The following is a 24,409-nucleotide window of genomic DNA, read 5'->3' as shown; positions in this document are numbered from 1 at the left end:
GTTGTGCCTTTCAAAAGAATGTTTCTCCACTACTGCACTTTCAAGTCTTTAATTTACATGCTGTGTGGCAGAAGCACAGCTGTAACAAATCTTGTGAACAAGATTTTGACAACCTGCTGCAATCTTCTATCTTCTTAAGTTAAATGGTCAGTATGTTACTGATATGATTTAATCTTGGAAGGGCAACTTGCATACTAGGTAGTCTTGAAACTGGCAAGCTAGAGCCAAACATGCATCTATTCAGCTACTTGAATGGCACAGAGGCAAAGCTTTCCAGTTTACCCTCATGGTATTTTTTGTTTGAAAAATTACCTCAGACCTCAAGTCTTACAAGTGTGTGAAACGTGTTCTGCATTTAACAGAGCTGAGTGCTGTGGCTTGGATTTCTCATGCATTTCATAGGTATTCAATGATCTGAATTGATTAATAAGTGTTCCTTTTGCTGATTTAGGGCTTATCCTCGCTTACCTTTCCTCTGCACTTTACAGGCATGGCCCACGCTTTACAGCTCTGTGTCTGAGCGCTCAGTTTTTTTGCTCCAGGGCTTTCCCCATGGAAACCCACTCTTTACCACTGTGAAAGCTCGACGGTGGAAAAGGAGTGCTCAGACACAGAGCTTTAAAGAGCAGAGCTGTGCCTGGAAAGTATGAGGGGCAAAAGTTAAGCGTGGTTAAGCCCTTACTCTGTTTTCCAGACTTTCTATCTAATCATTTGTTCTAATATTCTAAATTACCCTGTCATCTTGTGTTCTTCTGTATTTTAAATGTCAGTAGTGAATACTATTAAATATATTTATGGTCATGAATGTAAGATTAAAAAATAAATTATATTTTACTAGGGAAAAAGTTTAAAACCATTCTTGTGGAGATGAATTCTAAAAGAACCAGAGTGAGAGACCCTCCTCTGCTTACACTTCCCATTCACTCTTGCCCAGTGACACGGCCTGAAAAACACAAGTTCTTTTGTTTCTAGCTCTTGAACTCCAAACACAGGACCAGATGCGTGAGGAGTAGTGGAGATAGGAGCTCCTGTTCGGCCATGCTATACTTCTGGGGTAAGTACATATGCTATTATTACCCCCCTTTTCTAAATCCCTTAAAGTTTTTTTCCCCCTCTCATAAGACTAGGCCCTAGGGTCATCCAGTGCAACTAAGTGGATGAGAAATTCAGGACAGACAAAATGTAGTTCTTAAATTAGGGAACATGTGGTGATGGTCATGATTTTAAAAGGGGGATTAGCTTTATCCTCCATGGATGACTGTCAGTGGCTACTAGTCATGATAGCTATTAGTTTACATGCTTCTCTTCTTTTTGTAGAAGTAATACACTGGCCATTCAACAAACGTCATTAGTTATACAATTAAATACCAACAACTATTGTGCTTGCAAAGTTTCCAAAGGCAGCACACTGTTGGACCAATCTGCTAAGGATTTTAAAGTTGAAACACTGAAGCAATTAGTTTTTACATTGCATTTGTTTTGATTGCACCAGTGAAAGAATTCAAAAACTTTATTGACCTATAACCTGATTAGAATATGCCAGATGAGAACCAATATTGTACAGAAAGTTGTACAGAATTTACATAGAAAACTTTACAGAGCTGTACCATATACATTTTTCCATCTGAAATTTTTTTCTACATCCACTGTAAGACAGAATGCTTGACAATCTTTTCTTTAACCATCAGAGCACAATTCACAGTATGAATACATTTCCAATAAATTTAAAACCATCCTCAAACCATGCCAGATTTGTTACTTGAATATATTCAACATTAAATTCTGTACATAGTGAAATCTACATCAAACAACCAAAAAAAAAGAAAAAAGAAAAAAGAAAAAAAAGTGACAGCGGACAAAACCTAGACTTGTTTGCAGTGATTCAAGTTCCAGTCCTGAAGGATCATTGCGATGGCTTATTATATTTAAAAGCCCTATCACAGGTATATTACAAACAGTTAAAGTCAGTTGTAACATTTTCAATCTGTTTTCTTGACAAAAGGCAGCAAGGCTAGCTTTTGGGATACAGATGGAAAAAATCAGAACTCAACCCCTTACTAGTGCATTTGGTAAACAAACGTACAGGTCTCTAAGAAATAAAAGAATGCAGGAATAACTATATAGTGTTTAGGACTTTATATTACAGACCTGCATCTCTGTACATTTTTTCCCACAGAAGTATGATTACCTATATCTCAGATAGCCTGAGTGTGCAAAAAAAAATCAAAAAAAATCTCCAGAATAAGAATTCCACATAGTTGCTAGATCTCTTACATGAGCAATATTTTCATATCTTTTACTACAAACTTTTCTTTTTTCAAAATGCAGCCCTCCTGAGTTGTACTTCTGTCAAAGTTCAAACTTCTTAAATGTGTTAGTTCTTTGGGTACATCTTAAATTCACACCCATCATAAACATCTTTTGATATATATCTCTGTCTAGGAAAGTTAAGAGGCTATCACAGTCCAGGCTGACAACAAGACTGTGGTGAAACTGGCTCTATGGTCAACACAAGCCAGTGGAGGGAGAGAGGGAGAGAGAACCCACTGGAGAACTAGAGTGTTGCAAGCCTAAATTACAGTTTTAATCTGTATTGTGAACCCGTAGATGCACACTTCCATATCAAGAGAGCCCCTTTGTATGGACATTCAGTGCAAGTGATCTTGGTCCTTTGTTTCCTTAGCCACACTTCTACTGCTTGGCTGTTCCCATTCCTTGGTCTGGTGGCTGGGATATTTGAAAAACTACCCCTATCCGCAGAAAAAACCTTCGCAAAACAGCTCGCAGCTCAGGAATCAGATCAAACTGCATTATTTCACACAAGAGAGGATAGTAGAATGATGCGTGAGCTCTGAACTGTTGAATGGGGGGAAAGGGAATCCTGTTAGTTTTGGGGGAATGAGTTGACAACCCAACTACATAGAGACGTTACATCAATAATTATAGCAAGAATTAGTGAAATACAAAGAATCTGCAGTGGCTTTTCAAAGTGAAGGAGGAGGCAACAGCAGAACTGAAATGAGGTGTTTCTAGCTACTTTTGATTTAAGCGGCTTATCCTAGCTCAAGGAAAAATAATAATGAAAAAATCCAAAACAATTCTATAAATCTTTCACAGAGGAACATTTTGGTGTTCCTTTCCTCAAGATATATATTTTTTAAAAAAAACAACAACAACTTTCTTTACCATGATTCTCAAAATGCAATGAAAGGTGAAGGGAGAAAACCATCCTAAGATAAATTACACAATAATTCTAGAGTACTGGGAGAAGTTAACACCCTTCAAATTAAAAAAAAAATGTACACCATCCTATGCACATAAAGACACATGATCTCCACCATAATGCCTTTTCTTTTTTGTTGGAGCAGACAGAGCCAGATCATTGACAAAACAGCAACAGATGCTATGTGCTTTTCTATGACTAATAATTGTTTTACTGTTTTTCACTGGAGTTGTTAACAAAAACTGGGGTTCCAGCAGCGGAGTGCTACATTCATTTATCAGATTTAGTTCAGAGTCTGCTCCAAAAACAGTCAGGAAAAGGGCAGAGTGTGGCTCAATCATGACGTGTCTCCATTAATCATTATGCATTTCCCTCTCTCCCACAACATTAGTTGGAATTTTTTCAGTGGAGTGGCCCTGATTAGAATGTCCCAAAGGCGTCAGAATACATATAGGTCTTGGATACTACATTTTATATATGGTGCACACAGCATATTGGGTAGGAGATTTCTCATGGAGTCTCTTGAATTTGGGGTTCCTGAATAATCTGGGGTGCTTAGATGTTTTCCATTAGTATCTTGAATGAACCGTACATATGTGGTGTTATCTCTGTAAGCTGAGGGATTCGGGACAGTAGATGGGTCCCTCCCTGTTATACCCATGGCCTCCAGCAAAAGTAACATCCATGAGGCAGCAGGAAGGAACCAATTTATGTTGGAAAGGCAGCATCAAGGGCATGCTAAAGCCCAGAGTCCAAGCCTGCCACAAACTACTTGATGCAGGGACCCAACATATACTAAATCAGTAATCAGGCCGGGGAGAGTCCCCCTTCTATTTTCAAACTCTGCAGTCTTCAAAATTGTCCCACTGAGGCCTGGAATCAATATTCAGCATGTCTTACCTATCTGAGATTATTACTTACCCGATCATCACTTATTTTTAGGACCTTCGTTAAGAATAAAAGTAACAGGCTAGTCCAAGCTTCCCGATGACTTTCTGATGTTAAAGTAAGGAAGTAACTGAGAGCTTCACTGCAGACACTGCAAAGCACAACAGACAGTTCCAGGTGTGAGAACCATTAGCTACAGTAGGAGTTTTGTCTACAGTTGTCAGAAAAGTAAGAAAACCTTTAAGCGGTTCGCAAAAATATAAAAGAAAACATTATCAACAAAAACAGTTGAACATGTATTTATAAATATTCAAAAGAATTAAAATCAATAATAGCAAATAAAACATGTAACTTCTACATGTCTGTGTTGGCTTGCCGAAACAGGCTTCTATGGAATAGCTATAAATAAAGGATTCACTGATCACATAAACTGGGTGTAGTCCTATCTCAAAATGGGCAGTGACACTGATCAAAGAAAAGGAAAATGTGCAGATTAGGCTGAGTAGTAGGAGAGATCAATGTTTACAGTACTGACAAACAAACCAGCTGAATGACAACAGGAAATTCATTCTTATAGATAAACTGTATAGTTTATACAAGAATGGCATCATGTTGAAATGACAGAATCATAAATGAAAGGTGCACTTGTAATGTAGATCAAATGCAGTCTCTTGTGGCACCTTAAAGACTAATAAGCTGATGATGGTATAAGCTTTCATAGAGCACAGCCCACTTTATCAGATGCATGAAATATTTGTTGTTTCTGCTGCAGCAAGTAACATGACTACACCTCTGCTAATTATGCAGAATGACTTACATGCTTTGACGCAACTACAACACTCATGATCTTCTTATGCAAAGGAATTGAAAAGATAGGACCGGAGGGGGGGGGGGGATCACGTAAGCCATTATTATCTTTGCACACTACACATTTTCATTTCAAGTAAATATTCAACACATTTGCATACTACAGAATTGAACGGTACACTTTCATGTTTTGAAAGCCTGTGAATGGGTCCTTACTTTAGTAGTCTCCGCTGCACTTCCTCCCATGCGTCTTTGCGACTTTCATCCATATACATACGGAACAGAATGCGTAACCCACAGGCAAGGCTACTTGTCTCTTGTTTCAACAGGTTGGGCTTAGATTTCCCTTTGAAACCTGTCAAAACAACACCACTATTTAGATTTCACTACCTTTATCGGAAAGCCTACTTTGGAATAATGGGTGGGATCCAACTTAGCTCTAAGGTAATGTGCTTGTGAAGCGGAGTGTTATCCCTCTCTCCCCTTTGCCCCTTTAGTCTGTTCTAGAGGAGCAGATTTAGGGGGGGTCATGGGATAATGTGCACAGGGGGAGGAGAGGGGGAGAACATTCAATTGCACAAGTGGAAATTGTTGCTCTGGTGGGACATGTTAGTAGAATACTGCCCAATGTGTGTAGATGGGCAGGGAAAAGAATGGGGATGCACAAGCTAGTTCACATAATGTTTATGGCACCCATCTACTTTGAGCAGGAAGCTTCAAAAATGCAAACAGATTTATATTAAAACATGCTTCTCTTTGTCACTCTTTATTGCACATATCAGAATAAAGTAATATAGGTAAAGGACCCCTGGACAGTTAAGTCCAGTCAAAGGGGACTATGGGGTTGTAGCACTCATCTCGCTTTCAGGCCGAGGGAACTGGCGTTTGTTCACAGACAGCTTTCTGGGTCATGTGACCAGCATGACTAAACCGCTTCTGGTGCAACAGGACACTGTGACAGAAGCCAGAGTGCACGGAAACACCATTTACTTCCCACTGCAGCGCTACCTATTTATCTACTTGCACTGGCGTGCTTTCAAACTGTAAGGTTGACAAGAGCAGGGACAGAGCAACGGGAGCTCACCCCGCTGCAAGGATTTGAACCACTGACCTTCCGATCAGCAAGCCCAAGAGGCTCAGTGGTTTTTACCACAGCACCACCCATATCCCTATAAAGTAATATAATATTATTTTGAAAGTCCTTAAAACTTACCTGCTTTCCACAGTGCAGTTCTTTGCTCATTGTTTGAATTGAAAGCTTTAGCAAATTTGTGAGATTCCAGCAAACAGTCCAGCAACTTGAAAAGCTGCTGGGATGTTAAAAAGCGATACATTCCTTGATCTTGTGTATCCACGTGAACATTAAAGTCTACTGCATCTCTCTAAAGAAAAGAAAAATGGAATTGGCATTCATATTGCTAAATAGTTTTAATATGATCATGAAACTTCTCAATATCTGCAGCAACTAAATGGTAAAAGCTATGTACAATTGCATTACTCTAGATTCTTTCCCTCAAAAGCAGATTGACCTGAACTTTGCTTTTACTTTATGTCTACTCACACATTGTTAAATCTGTATAGTATGCCACTTGGGAGCTGCTTTTTTAAGCTGTAATCCCTTGAGGCTGGGGATATATATGAATGGGTGGGAAAGACTGTGTGTGAGCTTCCTACAAATCTACATCACTGGCTCCCTGGGCACAGAGGAGAGTCAAACGGCAAACAAGGACATTCCCATTAGACCCCGTGGCATATATACCTAGAAAAAGAGGTTTCTTTGTGTACTGTTAGCCTGAATTAGAGGCACTTCAAAAGTTACACCAGAAGCAGGGGAAATAAAGCATAAAGGTCATTGGCAGTTCTCTCCCAGGTTCTATATAAACTTGGCTATGCTCTCGTTAAGAGAATTTTCTTCCGTGGAAATTCAATAATTTTCCAGCAGAAAGCAGATGTTACAAAACAGACCACTGAACCAATAAATGGAGAATAAATGCACATCTCCAAAGGCTGGAACTGGCAAACTGTACTTAACCTGTGCTGCAGCAAGATTCTCTGCATCTTCCTTTTTGCTGGTTGCTGGGAAGAAGACGATGTTGTCGATTGTTTGAATGAGTTCCAGTTGAACGACACATTTGATCAACAGAGCACCAAACAGTTTCTGGTCAGGAAATTCTTTAAAACAAAGCACAAAACCATAAGATCAATTTAAGCAAATGTTTAAGTACTCCCAAGATACTTACACTGCACAGCAGTACAGTTGCCAAGATATATTACTGTATGATTTAGTGGTTCTCAATAGTGGTACCCAACTCTGGAACACCCTTCCCTTTCAGGCGTGTTCAGCTCTAACACTAATGGAGTTTCAACAACCGGTAGAAAAACCAACTAAGCATTTGGCTAAAATGGCACCCCTTGCATGGCTGATGCTGTTATGTTATATTGATAATATGCTGTCTAATTTTATACTAAGTTGTATTTCAACTGAATATTGTTTTGTTGTATTTTAATGTTATTCCTCGCTCTGGGATCATGTGAACAATGAAGAGGTGGTTATAAATAATATAAAGAATAAAATAAAGTATCCTGTGCTACCTCTTCTTTATCAGTGCAAACAAAGGTTCTAAAAAGCTAAGCTTAAATTTTCAGGCTATAAATGACATTTTAAAAAGCATCTGTATCTTCTTAATATATCATGTCCAAGGTAAAGAAGTACAATCATTTTAAAATGCAAAACTGTTTTATAGGCAACCTGAATGAAATATATTCTGCAGTAGTCCTGGACGCATCACCACTCTCATTTTATACAAGCACAGCCCAGAGCCAACAAATCATAAAGGAAACTTCTGCTCAGACCACAGGCTTTGGGCATCCCTTCCTCTTTAAAAGCAGCACTTGAAAAGTCATTCCCAAAGCTTCAAGGAATTTTGGAAGTAGTCTAGAGCCCAATGTATGGAGCAGCAGGGAGGGGGGTGGGGAATAGGGAGGTCCCACTGGATAAACAGAAGTGCTTTTATCAAGCAGCGGTTCTCAACCTGTGGGTCCCCAGATGTTGTTGGACTACAGCTCCCATCATCCCTGAGCTCTGGCCTTGCTAGCTAGGGATGATGAGAGTTGCAGTTCAACAACATCTGGGGACCCACAGGTTGAGAAAGGCTGAACTAGGGCCTTTGCAGCCCAGCCTTTGTGAAACAACTCCTTAAAGAAACCACTCACTTGCAGGAGGCTTGTTTTTGCTGGCTTCCTCACTTGCTGGTAGCCCCACAATGGGCTGAAACTGTCTTCTATCTGAAGATCTTGGTTGCACAGAGTCATGGATATCTACAGATTTCTGAGATAGTGTATCCTGAAAATGGAAAGAAATAGCAAAAAGCACCCTCAGCAAAACGAAGTTCAATGTTGAGGAAACCCTACTTTGGAGCATATTTTTGTGAACCTACATTTTAGTCACCACTTGACAGTCATTATGTCTCCTAGAAGGACATGGGTACAGTTCATTCATATTCTAAGCTTTGCTAGAAACACAGCTGTCAGAACTTTTAAAAATGAATATTATTTCAACTGCTCTAGGGATAAATAAACTGAACTCTTCTTTCATCTTAGAATATTTAAGGACCACACAATGACAAGACTCAACAGCAACAAAGACTTGGTGTCACATGAACAAACCTCAGGTTCAGTATTCCATTCTCTTTGCCTCCTCCTGCATTTCCTTTTATCCAAACTGGGCAAGCCATGGGTTCAGAAGCAAAGGCAAATGTTTGTTACGAAGGCGAGAGAGTGCAAAGGAGGAAGGGGAGTGCTGAGCTCCAGGCTAGTTCATGTAATACCCCCCCCCAAAAAATGGTTTGACACTGTTTCCAAATCCAGTCAACATTTATGAGAAAATTAGTGTAACAGACCAATCCTATGGGTATTTATTCAGACGTTAGCTGTCATCTACAGTTCACAAATGCAAATATAAGGAACCTGCAGACTTCAACTTACAACAAAAAAATGGTCTAAGAAAACCTCTCTTTTTCTACAAAAGGTACATTTTACTCATATATATGAAAGCATTTCCCCTGCCATTTTCGCATGGAAAACATACCAATTGTTTCTCTCTTCCAGGAGACGGAGGAACAATATCTCCCCCTGCTGGCCGCCAAGTTAAAAGCCTTGAAAAAAATAAAACATAAGTTCGGTCACAAACAGAAGTAACAGCTTAAATTTTGAAGACAAGAACAGTGATAAACCTATTTTGCATAACGTTATGAGCAGGAAAGGAGACGAAAGTTACACATAAAATGTTCCAAGGCTACTTATACAAATAAATATAGAATGAAATTCTATTAGTAGGAAATCCATTTGAGCTCAGCCTAAGATAGCACTTTTCCCATAGATCGGCGTTCAGTCAAGTTCAGTTCAAAAATTAAAGAAGGCAAACAGGCACTGATGTGATAGCCTTCTCCTGGACACAAGGTGAAATCTGGGATGACTGTATTGGGAAACCTCAATGCTTTTATAAAAAAGAGAGGCTTACTTGGGCTAATAAGCAAATTCAGCCCAATTCAGAATGATTTAAGAAAAGAAGAAAATGCTTTTAGAAGGGAAGAGATGCTAAAACCTACTTACTCCATGGTTATTTTTTAAAAATTGATTGGGAGGCACTCAGTCTGCCCCTTGGCTGAAGCAACTGGCACCAGAGACCCTAACCAAAGAGAAGCGAGGGAGAACCTGTCCTAGAAAATCTAAAAAAGCTCAGTGGCAGCACACAAGCATTGCAGGCAAAAGGTTCCCAGTTCAATGTTTGACATTTCCAAGTAAGGCTGCCTGGAACCCTGGAAAGCTACTGCCAGTCAGTGTTGACAATATTGAACTAGACGCAGGGACGTCCAACTCCCAAAAGACTGTGATCTACTCACAGTATAAAAAAACTGGCAGTGATCTACCTATTGTCGTTGGATGGTCCAAAGTTGTTGAGCTTTTTTTAGGAAGCCACAGTGGTTCCCCCCGTCCCCTTTGGGGAGTGGGGCGGAGATCACCGGGGGGGGGGGGGCAAATATCTACCAGTAGATCACAATCTACCTGTTGGACATGGCTGAACGAGAGGAGCCAATGGTCTGACTCTGAATAAGGCAGCTTCCCATGTTACTCAGTTTCCAGATTTGGCCTGTGCATATGCAGGTCCCCATTTGTGCAGATTCACAAATAAGAGGAGTTATACAGAAACAAAAAGGGCTGTATTTCAGTGGCAGAGCACATGCATTGAATGCAGAAGATCCCATGTTCAATCCCTGGTAGGGCTGGGAGAGACGCCCTGTCTGAAAGCCTGGAGGGTCACTGCTAGTCAGTATCAGCAAAACTGAGCTAGACGTACTAGTATAGAGCATCATTTTGTGGCGCAATAATTCAGTTTTACTAGTAAACTAACCCTTTTCCAGCCCCTGGAGGAGCGTGGGGAGTGTTCATGTGAAACACAGTTTGGAAAACTCTGTACTAGTGCCTTGACTTGGTATGACACATCTCCTATGCTTGTATGCCGTAAAAGCCAAGCATAGACAATAAGACAAGTATATAAAAGTATACATTGTTCTCATGCCAATTAAAAGAAAGGGGGAAATCTCTTACGCATGGGGAATCGTAGTTTTGAAGATATCCAGCATACAGTTGCAAGTCTTATCCCAGATTTCAAGGGTAAACTTCTCACCATTTAAAATGACAACATTTTCTAGGCAGTTTGTACCAGACCGTGCTAGTTGTTCATTGTCTGAAACACAAAACAAAGGCATTGGTTTGTTCATGCTATACAGAGTAAATTGTTTCATTGTGTACAATAGCTTGCCTGCACCTACCTTGCTGAACACACCAGTACAGCTGGGCAAATATATCATCCAAAAGGACATCACTAAGTACTTCCAAATACTGGGTGAATACATCACATATTGCATAAAGTGCATGGTTGCAAGTTGTTGTCATCCACTCAGCTTTCTAGGAAAAAGGAAGAGAGAACTTAGCAATGAAGGAATTAGTTAGAATGAAGTTGAAAAACAAAGTAGGGTCAAATCCCTTGAGTGAGATTGGATCAGGGCTTTTTTTTCAGCTGCAACACGGTGGAATTCAGTTCCGGCACCTCTCAGGTGGGAGCCATTGTCATTCTAAGAGAAGGAGGGAGGCATTCATGGTGAGTTCCAGGCACCTCTTTTTCTAGAAAAACGGCACTGGATTCGATATTTTTAAAAAACAGCTGTAGTAAGATAAAATCCAGTTTTATGGAAAAGGCCTTTCTAACTCCAGTATCTCGTTAGTAAAGTGCTTTTCACAACCACAAGATTAAAAAGCAGACATTTTATCTATATGAGGAAAACAAATATTTACATCAATCCAGTCCTGGGCTTAATAAACTGAGATGGGATCTCTTTACCCCTCTGCTTCAGAATGGCATCAACGGACGCCATATCCAGGTCTGTAGATGGGGATGAAGCATAGAGGCAGGGGAACACAATGGCAATTCTACAATATAGCCAGTTGGGCAACATCTTATCTGAAGAAAGGTTTGAGCAAAAGAGCTTATGACAGCAATAGAAAAATAAACAGAACTCTAGTCGTAAGTCATAAACTATACCTACTTCAGTTTGTTGTTCTGGCAATTTCATGTTGTCAAATATCCGGAAGACAATCCGAAACAAATCCTGCCACCAGTGTTTTTCATAAGTATGGCCATACGTTTTCATTATTTCAAACATAACCGTTAAGCCTCTGGAATAAAAAGTAAATGGCAAATATGGGAAACCTGAGCAAAACAGAACATCTCAGCTCCTAGAATGACTTTTAAAATCTATTTTTAAACTTGAAGAAGGATCTTGAAACTAGTAAGAACAGGCACAGTGTACCCAATAGGGCAAGGTCTGAAGGCATATGATGCAGTAACCTTATAGTGCCTGCACAGAGAATCCTACATATATGCCACCTTAAGTTTCCATCATGAAAGAAAGGAAGGACAAAAATAAAAAAGGCATTTATGTAAAGCGAGGACACAAACTCCTACCTACGCAGTTATCTTCCAAAGTTCACAGGGAATTATGAATCGTTACAAAAATGCAGTTTACAATAGGATTCATTCTGCCAAACGTCAGCTATATTTTTTAAAAAAAGCTGAGTAGAAGATTCAGATTTGATTCTCCCCTTTGCAAAGCAAAGAACTTCCAAAAGTTTCTATTTTAACTAAGATTTCACAAGAGAACAGAAGCATCTGCAATGAAATGTGGTAAGACTATGCAGCATTGTTCTTCGCTGCATTAGAAATTCAATTCTAAACACCATTTCCCTTATTTTTCCAAGCTGATGGGTAGGTGAAGAACTGCGAAGGTGGGTGAAGCAATAATATACATGCACTGAACAAAATGTATTTTACTGGACACAGAGGAATGTTAATCTCCAAAACAACAACAACCCAGTTTTAATGCTGTATTCACACATTTAAGAACATAAGAGGAGCTAATCTGTCTGTAATCTTGCCGTCCACAATTCAATACCAGATACTGCAAAGGACCACAGTCTTTTTATTTTGCTTTCTAACTTTTATGTGTAGATCGGAGATAGAAATGCATGCTATCAAATTCTGATCTTAAAGGTTCTGTGGCAGTGAAGAAAGATGTTTGGGGGCTATGTGCTGTTTCAATACTTTTTTTTTTAAAGAGCCTCCTATATAAATAACTCCACTTTTCTCTTTGCAAATAAGTTTAAAATTTTAATGTGCTGTTGAATGGTTATTTTGGAAATTTAGAGATCTACATTTAGAAATCTACCCCCTTACAGAGAAAACCTGTATCTGCTACACTAAATACCTGTCTCTAACTATTTACATATTTACAATGGATTTGCTAAGCGAAAATAAGTCCCTATAGCAAACAAAGGGATATAATTGCATAACTGTTATGAGGACCTGTATTCTCAGCTTTTCAGTTCCTTCCAAGATGCTGTCTCCTGCTGATGGTCAGATTGCTTATATGGCAATAACAATGTTATTTCCCACCCATTTCTTGCTTGAAGACTTGCAAGTGAAACAAAATGTTTTAAAAATTTGAATTACAAATATGGCTTGTTACCTGGTTCTTACATCTAATTTGCATCTATTGATGATACAGGAAAGCTCAAAGAGAATTGGAAACCATCCTCTCACCCAGACTCTGTCTTCTGGAGCTACATTCATATCATCACTGGTATATTCTTTGAAAGCCTTAGGGAGCAAACACAAGTTTAATACAGCAGAAACACAGTATTAAATGCAATTTCTACGTTCTATACCCAGAAAATCATCATGCCAGTTGATGCTAAATAAATTATAATTTGTTTCCTAGGTAAAGCTACTTTAACTATCACATATCAGGCCCTGATTCAGAGAGGTTTCTATAAACAGCAGCAGTTGTATGGGCAGTATACAACTAACTTTTACTTAGAGGACACCTATAGAAATTAATGGACCAGCCATTATAATGCTCGTTAATTTCAATGGGCCTACTTTGAGTAAGACTTAGTTGAATACCACCTTGGATCCAACTATTGCCTTCATCAGAATTTCCAAAAGGATGTTAACAAATGCAATAATTTATTACACCTATAGCTTGACATCCAATGGAGTTGTTCAACTGACATGTAAGGTGTTTACAGAGGAATGAAGCCATTTCCAATTGATCCCCCTTTCCCGTAATCTGCTCTGAATTCGGGGAGGGGAGTTGCCAAAAATTGTTTTCTTCTCCATCCTGCTGTCAGATGGATAAAAAACCAAAAATGCTTTTAATAAATAATTTATAAAAATTATTTATAAAAACTTTCTTTAGATTTATAATGCAAAGAAGAAGACACAGTATTTGCTTAGCCAGCCAGATGGGCAGGGTATAAATAATAAGGGTCTGGTGACTTCTGTTTCAGTGTATCTGAAGAAGTGTGCATGCACACAAAAGCTCATACCAATAACTAACTTAGTTGGTCTAATAGTCAGTCTAATAATTGTTATTCATTCTGCTTCCTAAATTCACATTGGTGAACAGCACCTAAAATTAATTTTAAAGCAATTCCTAAATCATTTGTAAATAATCTGGAATACATACTGTAAATTCATTAAATACTATTTTGGGATTATAAAATATATATCACACATATCTTGGAATTAATATCTTTAGAGAGAGATTTTTTCTGACCAGACCCCCCAGAGGCCATGGTCTCCGGGGGTGGGGGGGAATGCTCTGGACTTGGTTGAAACTGCATCATATTCAGAAACAAACGTCATCCCATGAAATTCTCTCCTCTATTTTACACCAGAACATTTATGGTCAAGACTTAGCAGATGAAGCTGTACATAAATACTACTATCACCTATAAATTATACCTGTGGCCTTTCTGAGACATATTTTGCACAATGCCGAATAAGGCGAATTGCTTCCATACTTGTATCTGGAAAAGCTGCATTGCATGCAAATTCGGACAAGCATTTAACTGCATCCTGGAAAGAATCTATGGTTGCTGGGAAGTGTTTCTCAAACACAATTGCTGGAAAGAAAGAAAGTACAGATGAGTAGTTAGAATATCTGCCCTTTAAACCACAGTAAACAACTTCTAAGATTTTTTAAGATACAGATGTTATCTTGATAAAATCAGTGGGGGTGAACCAGATAATGTTGGACTTCAACTCCTAAAACCCCCACCCAGCTGGGGATGGTGGGAGTTGTAGGCCAATGGCTTCTACTGATGGGCCACAAGTTCCCTTACCTATGCAGTAAAGCAAAATGATTTTTATTAAGTATTATTATTTAAGTTTTACTACGCAAATAAATTCTGAAGCTAAAAAGCAACACAGTAAGAACACAATATATTATACCTCCTGGCAAAAGGCTGTACATTATACATGGGTACTCACTGACAATGTGACCTGTAGTTTGAAAGGCAAGTTCAACTATACTTTCATCCTGATCAGATGCAGCCAGATGAAAAACTGAGAAAATATTCTTCCATCCTGAGCGGATGTTTGCTGCTTGGGAGTTTACCATCTGGGCTATGCAGCGAACAACCATGTCACGAATGGTTGGAGATCTACAACAGAGACAAAATTTACAAACAATTTAGTACAGTAGTTAAAACTCTAAGCTTTAGTTTTGTACACTAGATAATGAGAGAATGATTTCAGGTAGCTCACCCATTACACATCATTTATTACCTGTTTCTTTTCATGATATGTTCAAATGGTCTTAAGAAGTCCTTCTGGAATCGGAAATTAGCAAGTTCCCCTTTTTCTAAGAACTTCATTGATAACTGCCTTAAGGAATCAACCGCGAAAATAGCTACATCTTCATTGGGATTACAGCCAACCTAGCAAAGCCAAGTTGGAAACTCATGATATGCAATGTAAAAAGCAAAAAAATATACATAATCATTTAAATCTGTAAATAACTGTATGGCAAAACACGCAGGAAATTATACAAAAACGTTAAAAATGCACCGTTTCCTCTAAGTAGAACCATTCATTAGCATAATTATTTTCTAAAACTTTTCTCGAAGTCTAACTTTCAGTAAGTAGTAATTAACTGGTGGTATCTTCAGCACTCAAAATGCTGATGGGGCATTTTTATTATATACATTAAAAGGTCCAATTGGCTTTGTGGAAGAGCTAGGAAATATGAGGCATACCTTATTGAAATGATCTCCAATAACTTCCCAGATTCTAGACCACTGAAGCCTTATTCTCCCCATGTTATAGTAAGAAATCTCCACTATCTTCTGCAGGCTAAACATCCGAGGATGAGTGGCAGACAGCAGTTCATCCATAGACACAGCACAAAGCCATCGAACAAAATCCACTGTTAAATCCACAGAGAATCCACTTAATATGTATTTTTAAAACAAATGTTAATACACTAGTATGGTAAGCAGTGTCCAAAACTTACCAATAGCATTTCCATCTAGCCTTGTAGATCCTGTAAATATTCTGTCAAAGACACAATTTAACAAAACAGTGTAAGAATTTTTCACGGCAGATTTCCTCAATATATACGAAGATGATTAAAGATCAACAAACCCTACCACTGAATATTTAACATAAATATATATGTGTGTGTTTATATTTATACACAGGGGACGGCCATTTTAGGCATGTCCAACTGATGTGCGGTTGCCGATGTGTGGGTCTTTTGGACCTGGGAAAGGGAAGAATGGGGGCGTGGAATGCTTATACACACTCCCCCGATGCCTGCAGGGCTTGGGAATGGAACCCCTGCACAAAATGGTGACTGCTTGTTCATATACTTGTTCATATACTAGGAGCTGTGTCCCTGCTGGCATTACTTGCCAACAACTCCATTTACCAGACACACACCTCAACAAGTGGGGGAACCTTGTTGGCTCCCACCTCAGCTTTGACAGGTGGTTAACCCACCTGTCAAAATCCCCAAGTCAGAGGTTGAAAATGCAGGAAGGCTTACAATGCCTGCCTCGTGCTGATCCCCTCAAAGTTTTGCAGACATCCCCTTGCTTCCCCTCCCATGCCAGAGGTACAAAGATGGGCAAAGTGGATCACAAACGCATCTGAAGTCCTTCTTTCTGCCCCCGCAACCTTGCCAACCCTCTCCATTTCGCCCTCACTAACTCAGTTGTATCATTTAGTTATTTGGATCAACAAACATTACTAGAGCATTACTAGAGGTAGTATCATTTAAAAAAACCAAACAAATGCTAACAAGTAATTTGACTATTTCCAATGCAGCCAAAATATTTATGCTACTATACAAACATCACAGTATCAAGCAAAAGGCAAATACAATACCATACCTGTCTACAGCAACAACAACACTTTGTGAGCTAGTTTCTCCAATGGATTCTTGAATACTTGCAATCTGCTTCCAGTCCATATTTCCTCCAACTAGCAGATACATCAATTTTTAAAAGAAGGGATGGATTGTTGAAGGGAGGAAGGAAAAAAAGTAACTTTGCAAACATTGAAATAATTATATATGTGCTAGAAATACTGAAGATAATGGTAAAAATGGATGAAATTTGTGTGCTAGAGTTAGGACACACACCACTTCCCACTGCAATGTCATCTGGCTATTGTTAGGAGCTGTTGTCTGTCAACGTTATGAATAAAGGCCCAATGACACATACAGCTCTTTTACACAAAGACTGGTGACTTTATGTTAGTAGAAATAACTTTCACTTGTGCAAGAAAGGTTTTCTAATTTTTGCTCCTCCCCCCCCGCCCCAAACATCCACTGGACTCCTTATATTTCCAAAAAGGCTACGCCTGATAATCATAGGGCCCTCTGGAACAGCATGGAATATGATGGAAGAACTATGTACTAGTGCAAAGTCCCGTTGAAAATAATACACCTATGTTAGTCCCCCTCAGTTATTTCAACAGGTTTACTCCAGTTATGAATAACTTTGGATACAATCCATTCTTATTTTTAATTAAAATTGTATATTGTGCTTCATCTGATCAGTAGTAGTGCTTCACAACATAAAAATACAAAATGGGAACACAAAATACATAATAAAATGAAAACAAACCAATAACTCCCCACCCCACAAACACAATTTAAAAGGCCACAGAATGTTAATCAGCCGAAGGCCTGGATATAGAGAAACAAATATTAAGGAACAGTAAAATAAGGAAATCTGAGAAGAATCTGTACAAACGAAAATATGAGACTCAAGGTTTTGTTATATACTGTTTCATCTTAGATGTGAAGTCTTCTGTTGTAACGATTGTACATAAAATGAATAAAGAAGTATCTTAAAAAAGAGACAGAGAAACGTTTTCACCTGGCACTTAAGGAAATGTCATGAATTCGCCAGGCAATAAAATATAATATTGACTTTCTACAGAAAAGTCACCAACAAAGCTAAACCAGCAACAAGGCAGACATAATGTACTTAAAGCAATTTTGCCAGCTAGTAGTTAGTATTTACAATACTTGCCTATTCCTAGACTAGCAAATTCATCAGGTGCCTGATCCTTTGTTCCTGTAAAAGAACCTTCTCGTCCTCTCACAGTCCCAGAGATGTAACGTGGCTTTACTCCAGTACCTATTAACTGTGCCAATTCAAGCTGACTGATGCATTTCAAAATCTTGAATTTAAAAAAGAATACAGCAAAATAAAATAACCAATCTACTGAAAGGCAGATCATTTTTAACATCAAATGTTAGTAAATCCTAGCAATTTTCATCCATACACACAAGCAAATTTCCAGAAACCTTTTAAGTATCTCACACTGACACAAACACTCCTAACAATATCAATATACAGCTAAATTTGACAATATGGTTTTAGTATATGAAAAAGTTATCTATGCATTATGCAAATATATACACAGAGTGTATATTCTACACATTCAGTTATTATATAGCAATTAAAAACATAATCTACCTCATGCCAAGAAGTTCCCAAGTAATTTCCGTCAGTATGAGCCACTGTAATGAGTGTTTTTATTGTATCAATGTTCTTCTGTTTCATTTCAGTAATACCAGAATTCACCGTAAGTAAAGTAAATCTTGCTAGTGCTTGGACATAAGCATCCCTTTCAAGCTACAGGAAGAAAAATGAGTGTTTTAATTCATCAAGATTTACCTAGTTCATCTACTGCTAGATATCACAGCAGTTACTACACCTTAGTATTGTATTAGTAGAGATGCAAGATGTCAATATTGAAGCCAGTGTAATAGAGGGAGGGGAAACACAGGAGACTCTGGCTGCTTTCTTACTCAAACACAAATACTACAAAAGTTGTGAACCAGATTTTATATAGGAATTAGGCTTTTTTCTCTTTATGTGTTGGTGCATCACTCCTAGGGGAGTGTGCAAACTGAATTATGAGAGTCACCTGCTTTCCTCAAGTTCTTCAAAGAACATAGGAAAACAGCTACCATTTTGGACAGCTATAATCCGATGCCAGCCATTTGTCACAACATTTTTAGTTAAATTTTGTACTGATTCAGTGCTGCTGGCTTTGAGACGTTTTCTTAATAGGCAGTATATCTATATCTATCCATATAATAAAAATAAACAATTGTTCCATACATGAACAAAATTAAAACCCAAAAGGTTATGTTCTCAATGAGATAATCAGGAATCCTAACACTTGCCTACAATGGTATGAACTCACTCAGCACAACAAAATACAGAAGAAATAGCTCTGAGATCTACACTCAGCCGTTTTCCAGATACATCAACATAATGAAGGTAATGTTGAAGCTTAATCAGTAGGGATTGCTCCCCCAAAGTGAACAGGTTTGGAATTCCTAGTAGTTGGTGTACTAAAAGATACAGCAATATATTTTACTAAGGAAGCTTTTCCTATACCAAAATAATAAAAGAACTGGAATTACTCATGATGAAACTCAGGTAAACCACTACTTTCTGCCTATACAGTGGTACCTTGGGTTAAGAACTTAATTCGTTCTGGAGGTCTGTTCTTAACCTGAAACTGTTCTTAACCTGAAGCACCACTTTAGCTAATGGGGCCTCCTGCTGTTGCTGCGCCGCCGCTGCACAATTTCTGTTCTCATCCTGAAGCAAAGTTCTTAACCCGAGGTAATATTTCTGGGTTAGTGGAGTCTGTAACCTGAAGCATATGTAACCCGAGGTACCACTGTATTGTGTATGAGAATGTCTTTTCGCTCTTAGTAAACTATTAATTAGAAAAAGTACAAGGTGCTGGCAAGGTGCCCGAAGATAACCTTATATCCACTTTGCAGTCTCATGTATATATTAATCTCATTGACATTTGAAATCTATAATTATTTCCATTTTTTAAAGTGACTTTTATTTGTTTAACAACGATTAAAGGTAAAGGTAAAGGTAACCCTGCCCGTACAGGCCAGTCTTGACAGACTCTAGGGTTGTGCGCCCATCTCACTCAAGAGGCCGGGGGCCAGCGCTGTCCGAAGACACTTCCGGGTCACGTGGCCAGCATGACAAAGCTGCATCTGGCGAGCCAGCACAGCACTTGGAAACGCCGTTTACCTTCCCGCCAGTAAGTGGTCCCTATTTATCTACTTGCACCCGGGGGTGCTTTCGAACTGCTAGGTTGGCAGGCGCTGGGACCAAGCAACGGGAGCGCACCCCGCTGCGGGGATTCGAACCGCCGACCTTTCGATCGGCAAGCCCTAGGTGTTGAGGCTTTTACCCACAGCGCCACCTGCGTCCCTTAACAACGATTATATACTACTTAATTGTAAAAAAAGCTCAAAGCAGTTTACAAAAAGAATAAAACAATATAATTGTAAGTACAAACTGTTATTAAAACATTCCACAAAAAAACCACCAATAAGCTAAAACCAGAGTAAGATATAACATTATACTGTTGGAAAATCACACCATGTATTTTTTGGCACAATGCTACTATATAATCACGAATATTTACAATACTTTTACTGAACCTTAGAATTCAGTATTACCTGGATGTTAAAAATGCATGCTATTCTGATTGCACATCGTATGCCTTCTAGGCAAAGAGAGGCAACTTCTGTGTCATCACAGTCTTGCAAACCTACACTGAATGCAGCCAAGAATGGTGTCCATGCCAGCTAGAATAAACAACAACAACAAATTGTTCAAACAGCAGCACACACTTTCATTATTAAGTAGTCCAGATAAATGTGAACAGCATTATAAATCTATAATGCGGACAAACTTGATTCACCAGTTGATTTTTCATTTATTTAGTTTTAAATCTATAATAAATAAAGCTTGGGGATGCTGGCGTTTCCCATACGGGTTTATTTACCTGGTCACACTGTTACTGTGTGATTGGTATGGCATATGATGGGCATGGCCAGGGTACACTGCATTTATGGCTGCCATATTGCTAGAGTCACCAAATTGCCCTGCCCCTACTTCCATGTTTACATTCTAAAGCAGGGGTATTCTCGTTGTTATCCATTAGCTCTCTCTGCATGGCTTCACAGTGCGTCTACTGTGGACAGGGAGTTTGGGAACTGTCTGATGTGTATGTCAACAGTTGGCCTTGGTTACCACGGTGACACCAAGCGTGCCAGCTCTCTGTATTTTGTGTTGCCACTCTGTAAATTTCTCCCCCCTTGGGCTTCTGAACAGGCCCAGGATCTGCTGTGACTTTACGCTGCCCTCGTTTGTGCTGCCATGCTCTCTACCAGCTCCTTGCGCCTAAGATTGCTTGTTAAGCTATTTATTATACATTTAGGTAGCTAAAACAAACAAACAAAAAATTCCTTCCAGTAGCACCTTAAAGACCAACTAAGTAAAGACCAACACATGTATCTGAAGAAGTGTGCATGCACACGAAAGCTCATACCAAGAACTAACTTAGTTGGTCTTTAAGGTGCTACTGGAAGGATTTTTTTTTTTTTTTTTTACTATGGCAGACCAACACGGCTACCTATCTGTAATTTAGGTAGCTAGTAATTGATGCTGATAATAATGATATTTGTGTTCTTAGAAAGCAAAGAACTGCTTTCAATAGTGTTTTAAAATGTAAAATATTCACCTATTTAGAGGAAGCATGTAGTCATGGTGCAAAAGAGGAATATTTATAAGACTTACCTTGAACATTGGTCTTACATGTTCCAAGTGTGTTGCGCTTGTGAAAGGAGCTTGAACATGGCTCACTGCCTCCATCAGAGCTTTAGCTGTTTTAGCCATCTGCTCCATTTCTAAATTATAAAGAAGTCGCCTTTGCTTTTCACTAGCTACACCTGGAAGCATTTTAAGAACATTTTATTCTATACAAAATCTAAACCAAGACAAAACAAATATACAAAGAAATGCACACTTATAATACCAGCAATATATGCACAACTTGTAACAATCATGTTGATACGTTTTTAATCAAAGAAATAAATGTTTTGTGCCTATGGACGTGCTCTGTTCTGCCAACATTCAATAAATAAATGGTTTCCATCCTATAAAAAATTGTTTTATGTTTGTCTTCCTTCCTACATTCTAACTTGGTTGGTTTTTAAATAACCATGCGGTCATATATTCTACCCGCACTGTAGGAGTTGCTGTCCTTTGCTGATAGGCATACAAAATCTAACCATTAATACAATGTGCATATACATAATTATTTACTGGAAACCCATTAGCAAATCTCTTGCATAACAAAAACAAGAGTGGATCAGTTTCCAGATCTCTGTGTTATTAGCTGTCTTTTATTCCTTATCTTTGCTCAGTACTCTCTTGGCTTCAGATATCTACCATATATCAAACCAATTTCCACTTTCCTATTAACAGTTCTACCACTTTTTGCTAAACGTACCATATACAATTGTAAAACCTTTGCCCATTTTACCATATAAGGTTTGACTTGTTTCTCACAAGACAAAGACACAATGGAATGTTTTTAGCTTTTAAACAAGATGTTTTCAGTTTTCAAATTGGGGAAGGGGCGATATGCTAAAGGAGTAGAGGAAATTTCACCCCATTGAAATAATGTAAAGAAGGTATTAGGAGCCCATGACTCTCCAATGTTGCTGGACTGTACATCATAAGCCCCAACAAACATGGCCAATGGCCAGGGATGATGGAAGCATTGGTCCAGGTTCCCTACTCATTATCGCAAGTGATTTATCATCCATGATTTAGCCACACACATAGATTTTCTTAAGAATACAAATAAAACTGGAAAAGGACTGGTTTTGAAGGAGGGAGATAATTTGCTACACCCTAACAAAACTCTGCCTACTCCCTTGAAAATATTGACTCCAATATATAATATGTTGATATTCAGAGCTGAAATTTGAACAGTTAATGGTTGCAACAAGAACTATTACAGATTTCATGAGTGTTATCAATTGCAGGAGAAGAAGAAAGGCCAACTGTTTGAAACATGCCTATGCAACTAGAAATTTAGACAAGAACAGGTTCAGTTCCAACAAAATCATGGTTGTAATAAAAAACACATAGTGCATATGCTGGTTTCAACAGAAAGCTACATATATATGAAATATGAAAATGCACTTATTTTAACTTCTCTCCTATTCTGCAATTTAGTGCAGTTTTCCTGTTGCCATTTATTTGCACACAGTTTTATATCCCTATATAAAGACAGAGAATGCAGAAGAGTAACGAGATGTGTACATGTAGTTGCTCACTGAATATTTTTTTTGAAAGATACATTATCACAAGATAGTTTTATTAGGTTGGTTGTCGGTATCAACAAGAAAGCGAGAAGCAACAATTATTCTGTGAAGCTTGGTATGCTGTGGGGGCTTACTTTGTTTACTTGTTTTTGTTGGTATCGTTAACTCTTTTGTTTCCTTCATTGAGATCTTTTTCCCTGCTATTTCATTATATATGGCAGATAGATATTCTTCAGGGAGATCCTTGCTATCATTGATACCTCTGTTCATCTTAATGTATTGTTCTTTTGTCATTTTATTCTTTACCTAGAAATTGGGGGGGGGGGAGCAGTTTAGTATTAGCCATGAAAGCAACATCAGTAGGAATTATACCAGGATGTATGAATACGTAGTCACAGAATCTACCAAGAAAGGCACCTTCAAGAAAAAATATGACCCAGGGAAGGATCCCATCTAGTCCACACACTCAGGTATCTCTCTCTTTCTCTCTCCTCCATCACCCACTAGTCTGCTACTGTTGATTAAACTTCATCAACTTCATACGGACATAGAAGTGGGCTATAAAACTCAGAATGATAATGGCAGCTTCCATATCTCTCCAAGGGCAGTTCTGAAGAAAAAGGCTTGGTTCATATTCAATACACTGTGCACTCGAACGGCCTGCCTACTAGCATTCACCAAACTTTTGTCTGTGGGTGCCTTTGAATAATATATCTGTTCTATTAATAGTGCTGGTAACATCTAAGCAAAAGTATGTTTCATTATGTTGGTTTCCTTATCTAAAGTACTGTAACACATTCATATACAGAAATGCCCCTACTGTGGCAGAAAGCAGCAGACTTTATAAAATTATTTGTACCTTGCCTTTCGGCCCTCAAAAGGCTTACAACATAGTAACACAATACAAAAAATGGACAGAACATTTAAAAATATGCATGCACAAATCTACCCAGACAAATCTAATCAGCAGGCAAGAATTTAAAACAGGCCAGAAGCCTGAAGAAATAAATAAGTTTTTAAAGGTAAAGGTAAAGGTAAAGGTACCCCTGCCCGTACGGGCCAGTCTTGCCAGACTCTGGGGTTGTGCGCCCATCTCACTCAAGAGGCCAGGGGCCAGCGCTGTCCGAAGACACTTCCGAGTCACGTGGCCAGCGTGTCATCGCTGCTCTGGCGCGCCAGAGCTGCACACGGAAACGCCGTTTACCTTCCCGCTATAAAGCAGTCCCTATTTATCTACTTGCACCCGAGGGTGCTTTCGAACTGCTAGGTTGGCAGGCGCTGGGACCGAGCAACGGGAGTGCACCCCGCCACGGGGATTCGAACCGCCGACCTTTCGATCGGCAAGCCCTAGGCGCTGAGGCTTTTACCCACAGCGCCACCCACGTCCCAATAAGTTTTTACCACC

At 38.9% G+C, this 24,409-nt stretch overlaps 1 protein-coding gene across 1 annotated transcript in view; it reads right to left on the bottom strand.

The window, feature by feature from the left end:
- Window positions 1-1,495: 1,495 nt before the first annotated feature.
- ARFGEF1 (ARF guanine nucleotide exchange factor 1) overlaps window positions 1,496-24,409 on the bottom strand; it is a 68,374-nt gene continuing 45,460 nt past the window's right edge. The window contains exons 18-39 of the mRNA XM_083747517.1: window positions 23,139-23,310; window positions 21,467-21,618; window positions 20,344-20,472; window positions 18,314-18,472; window positions 17,864-18,014; window positions 16,715-16,805; window positions 15,835-15,875; window positions 15,578-15,747; window positions 15,108-15,259; window positions 14,811-14,983; window positions 14,283-14,443; window positions 13,003-13,133; window positions 11,524-11,653; window positions 10,750-10,885; window positions 10,526-10,664; window positions 9,006-9,072; window positions 8,132-8,261; window positions 6,951-7,090; window positions 6,132-6,300; window positions 5,135-5,273; window positions 4,145-4,262; window positions 1,496-2,856 (exon numbers count right to left, since the gene is read on the bottom strand). Coding sequence (XP_083603643.1) covers window positions 2,692-2,856; window positions 4,145-4,262; window positions 5,135-5,273; window positions 6,132-6,300; window positions 6,951-7,090; window positions 8,132-8,261; window positions 9,006-9,072; window positions 10,526-10,664; window positions 10,750-10,885; window positions 11,524-11,653; window positions 13,003-13,133; window positions 14,283-14,443; window positions 14,811-14,983; window positions 15,108-15,259; window positions 15,578-15,747; window positions 15,835-15,875; window positions 16,715-16,805; window positions 17,864-18,014; window positions 18,314-18,472; window positions 20,344-20,472; window positions 21,467-21,618; window positions 23,139-23,310 — 3,015 coding nt within the window. The 3' untranslated portion in view covers window positions 1,496-2,691. The remainder of the gene's footprint in view (window positions 2,857-4,144; window positions 4,263-5,134; window positions 5,274-6,131; window positions 6,301-6,950; window positions 7,091-8,131; window positions 8,262-9,005; window positions 9,073-10,525; window positions 10,665-10,749; window positions 10,886-11,523; window positions 11,654-13,002; window positions 13,134-14,282; window positions 14,444-14,810; window positions 14,984-15,107; window positions 15,260-15,577; window positions 15,748-15,834; window positions 15,876-16,714; window positions 16,806-17,863; window positions 18,015-18,313; window positions 18,473-20,343; window positions 20,473-21,466; window positions 21,619-23,138; window positions 23,311-24,409) is intronic.

This window comes from Podarcis gaigeae (genome assembly GCF_964106915.1).
Source record: "Podarcis gaigeae genome assembly, chromosome: 7".
Taxonomy (NCBI): domain Eukaryota; kingdom Metazoa; phylum Chordata; class Lepidosauria; order Squamata; family Lacertidae; genus Podarcis; species Podarcis gaigeae.
This window is presented reverse-complemented; position numbering and strand designations above follow the sequence as displayed.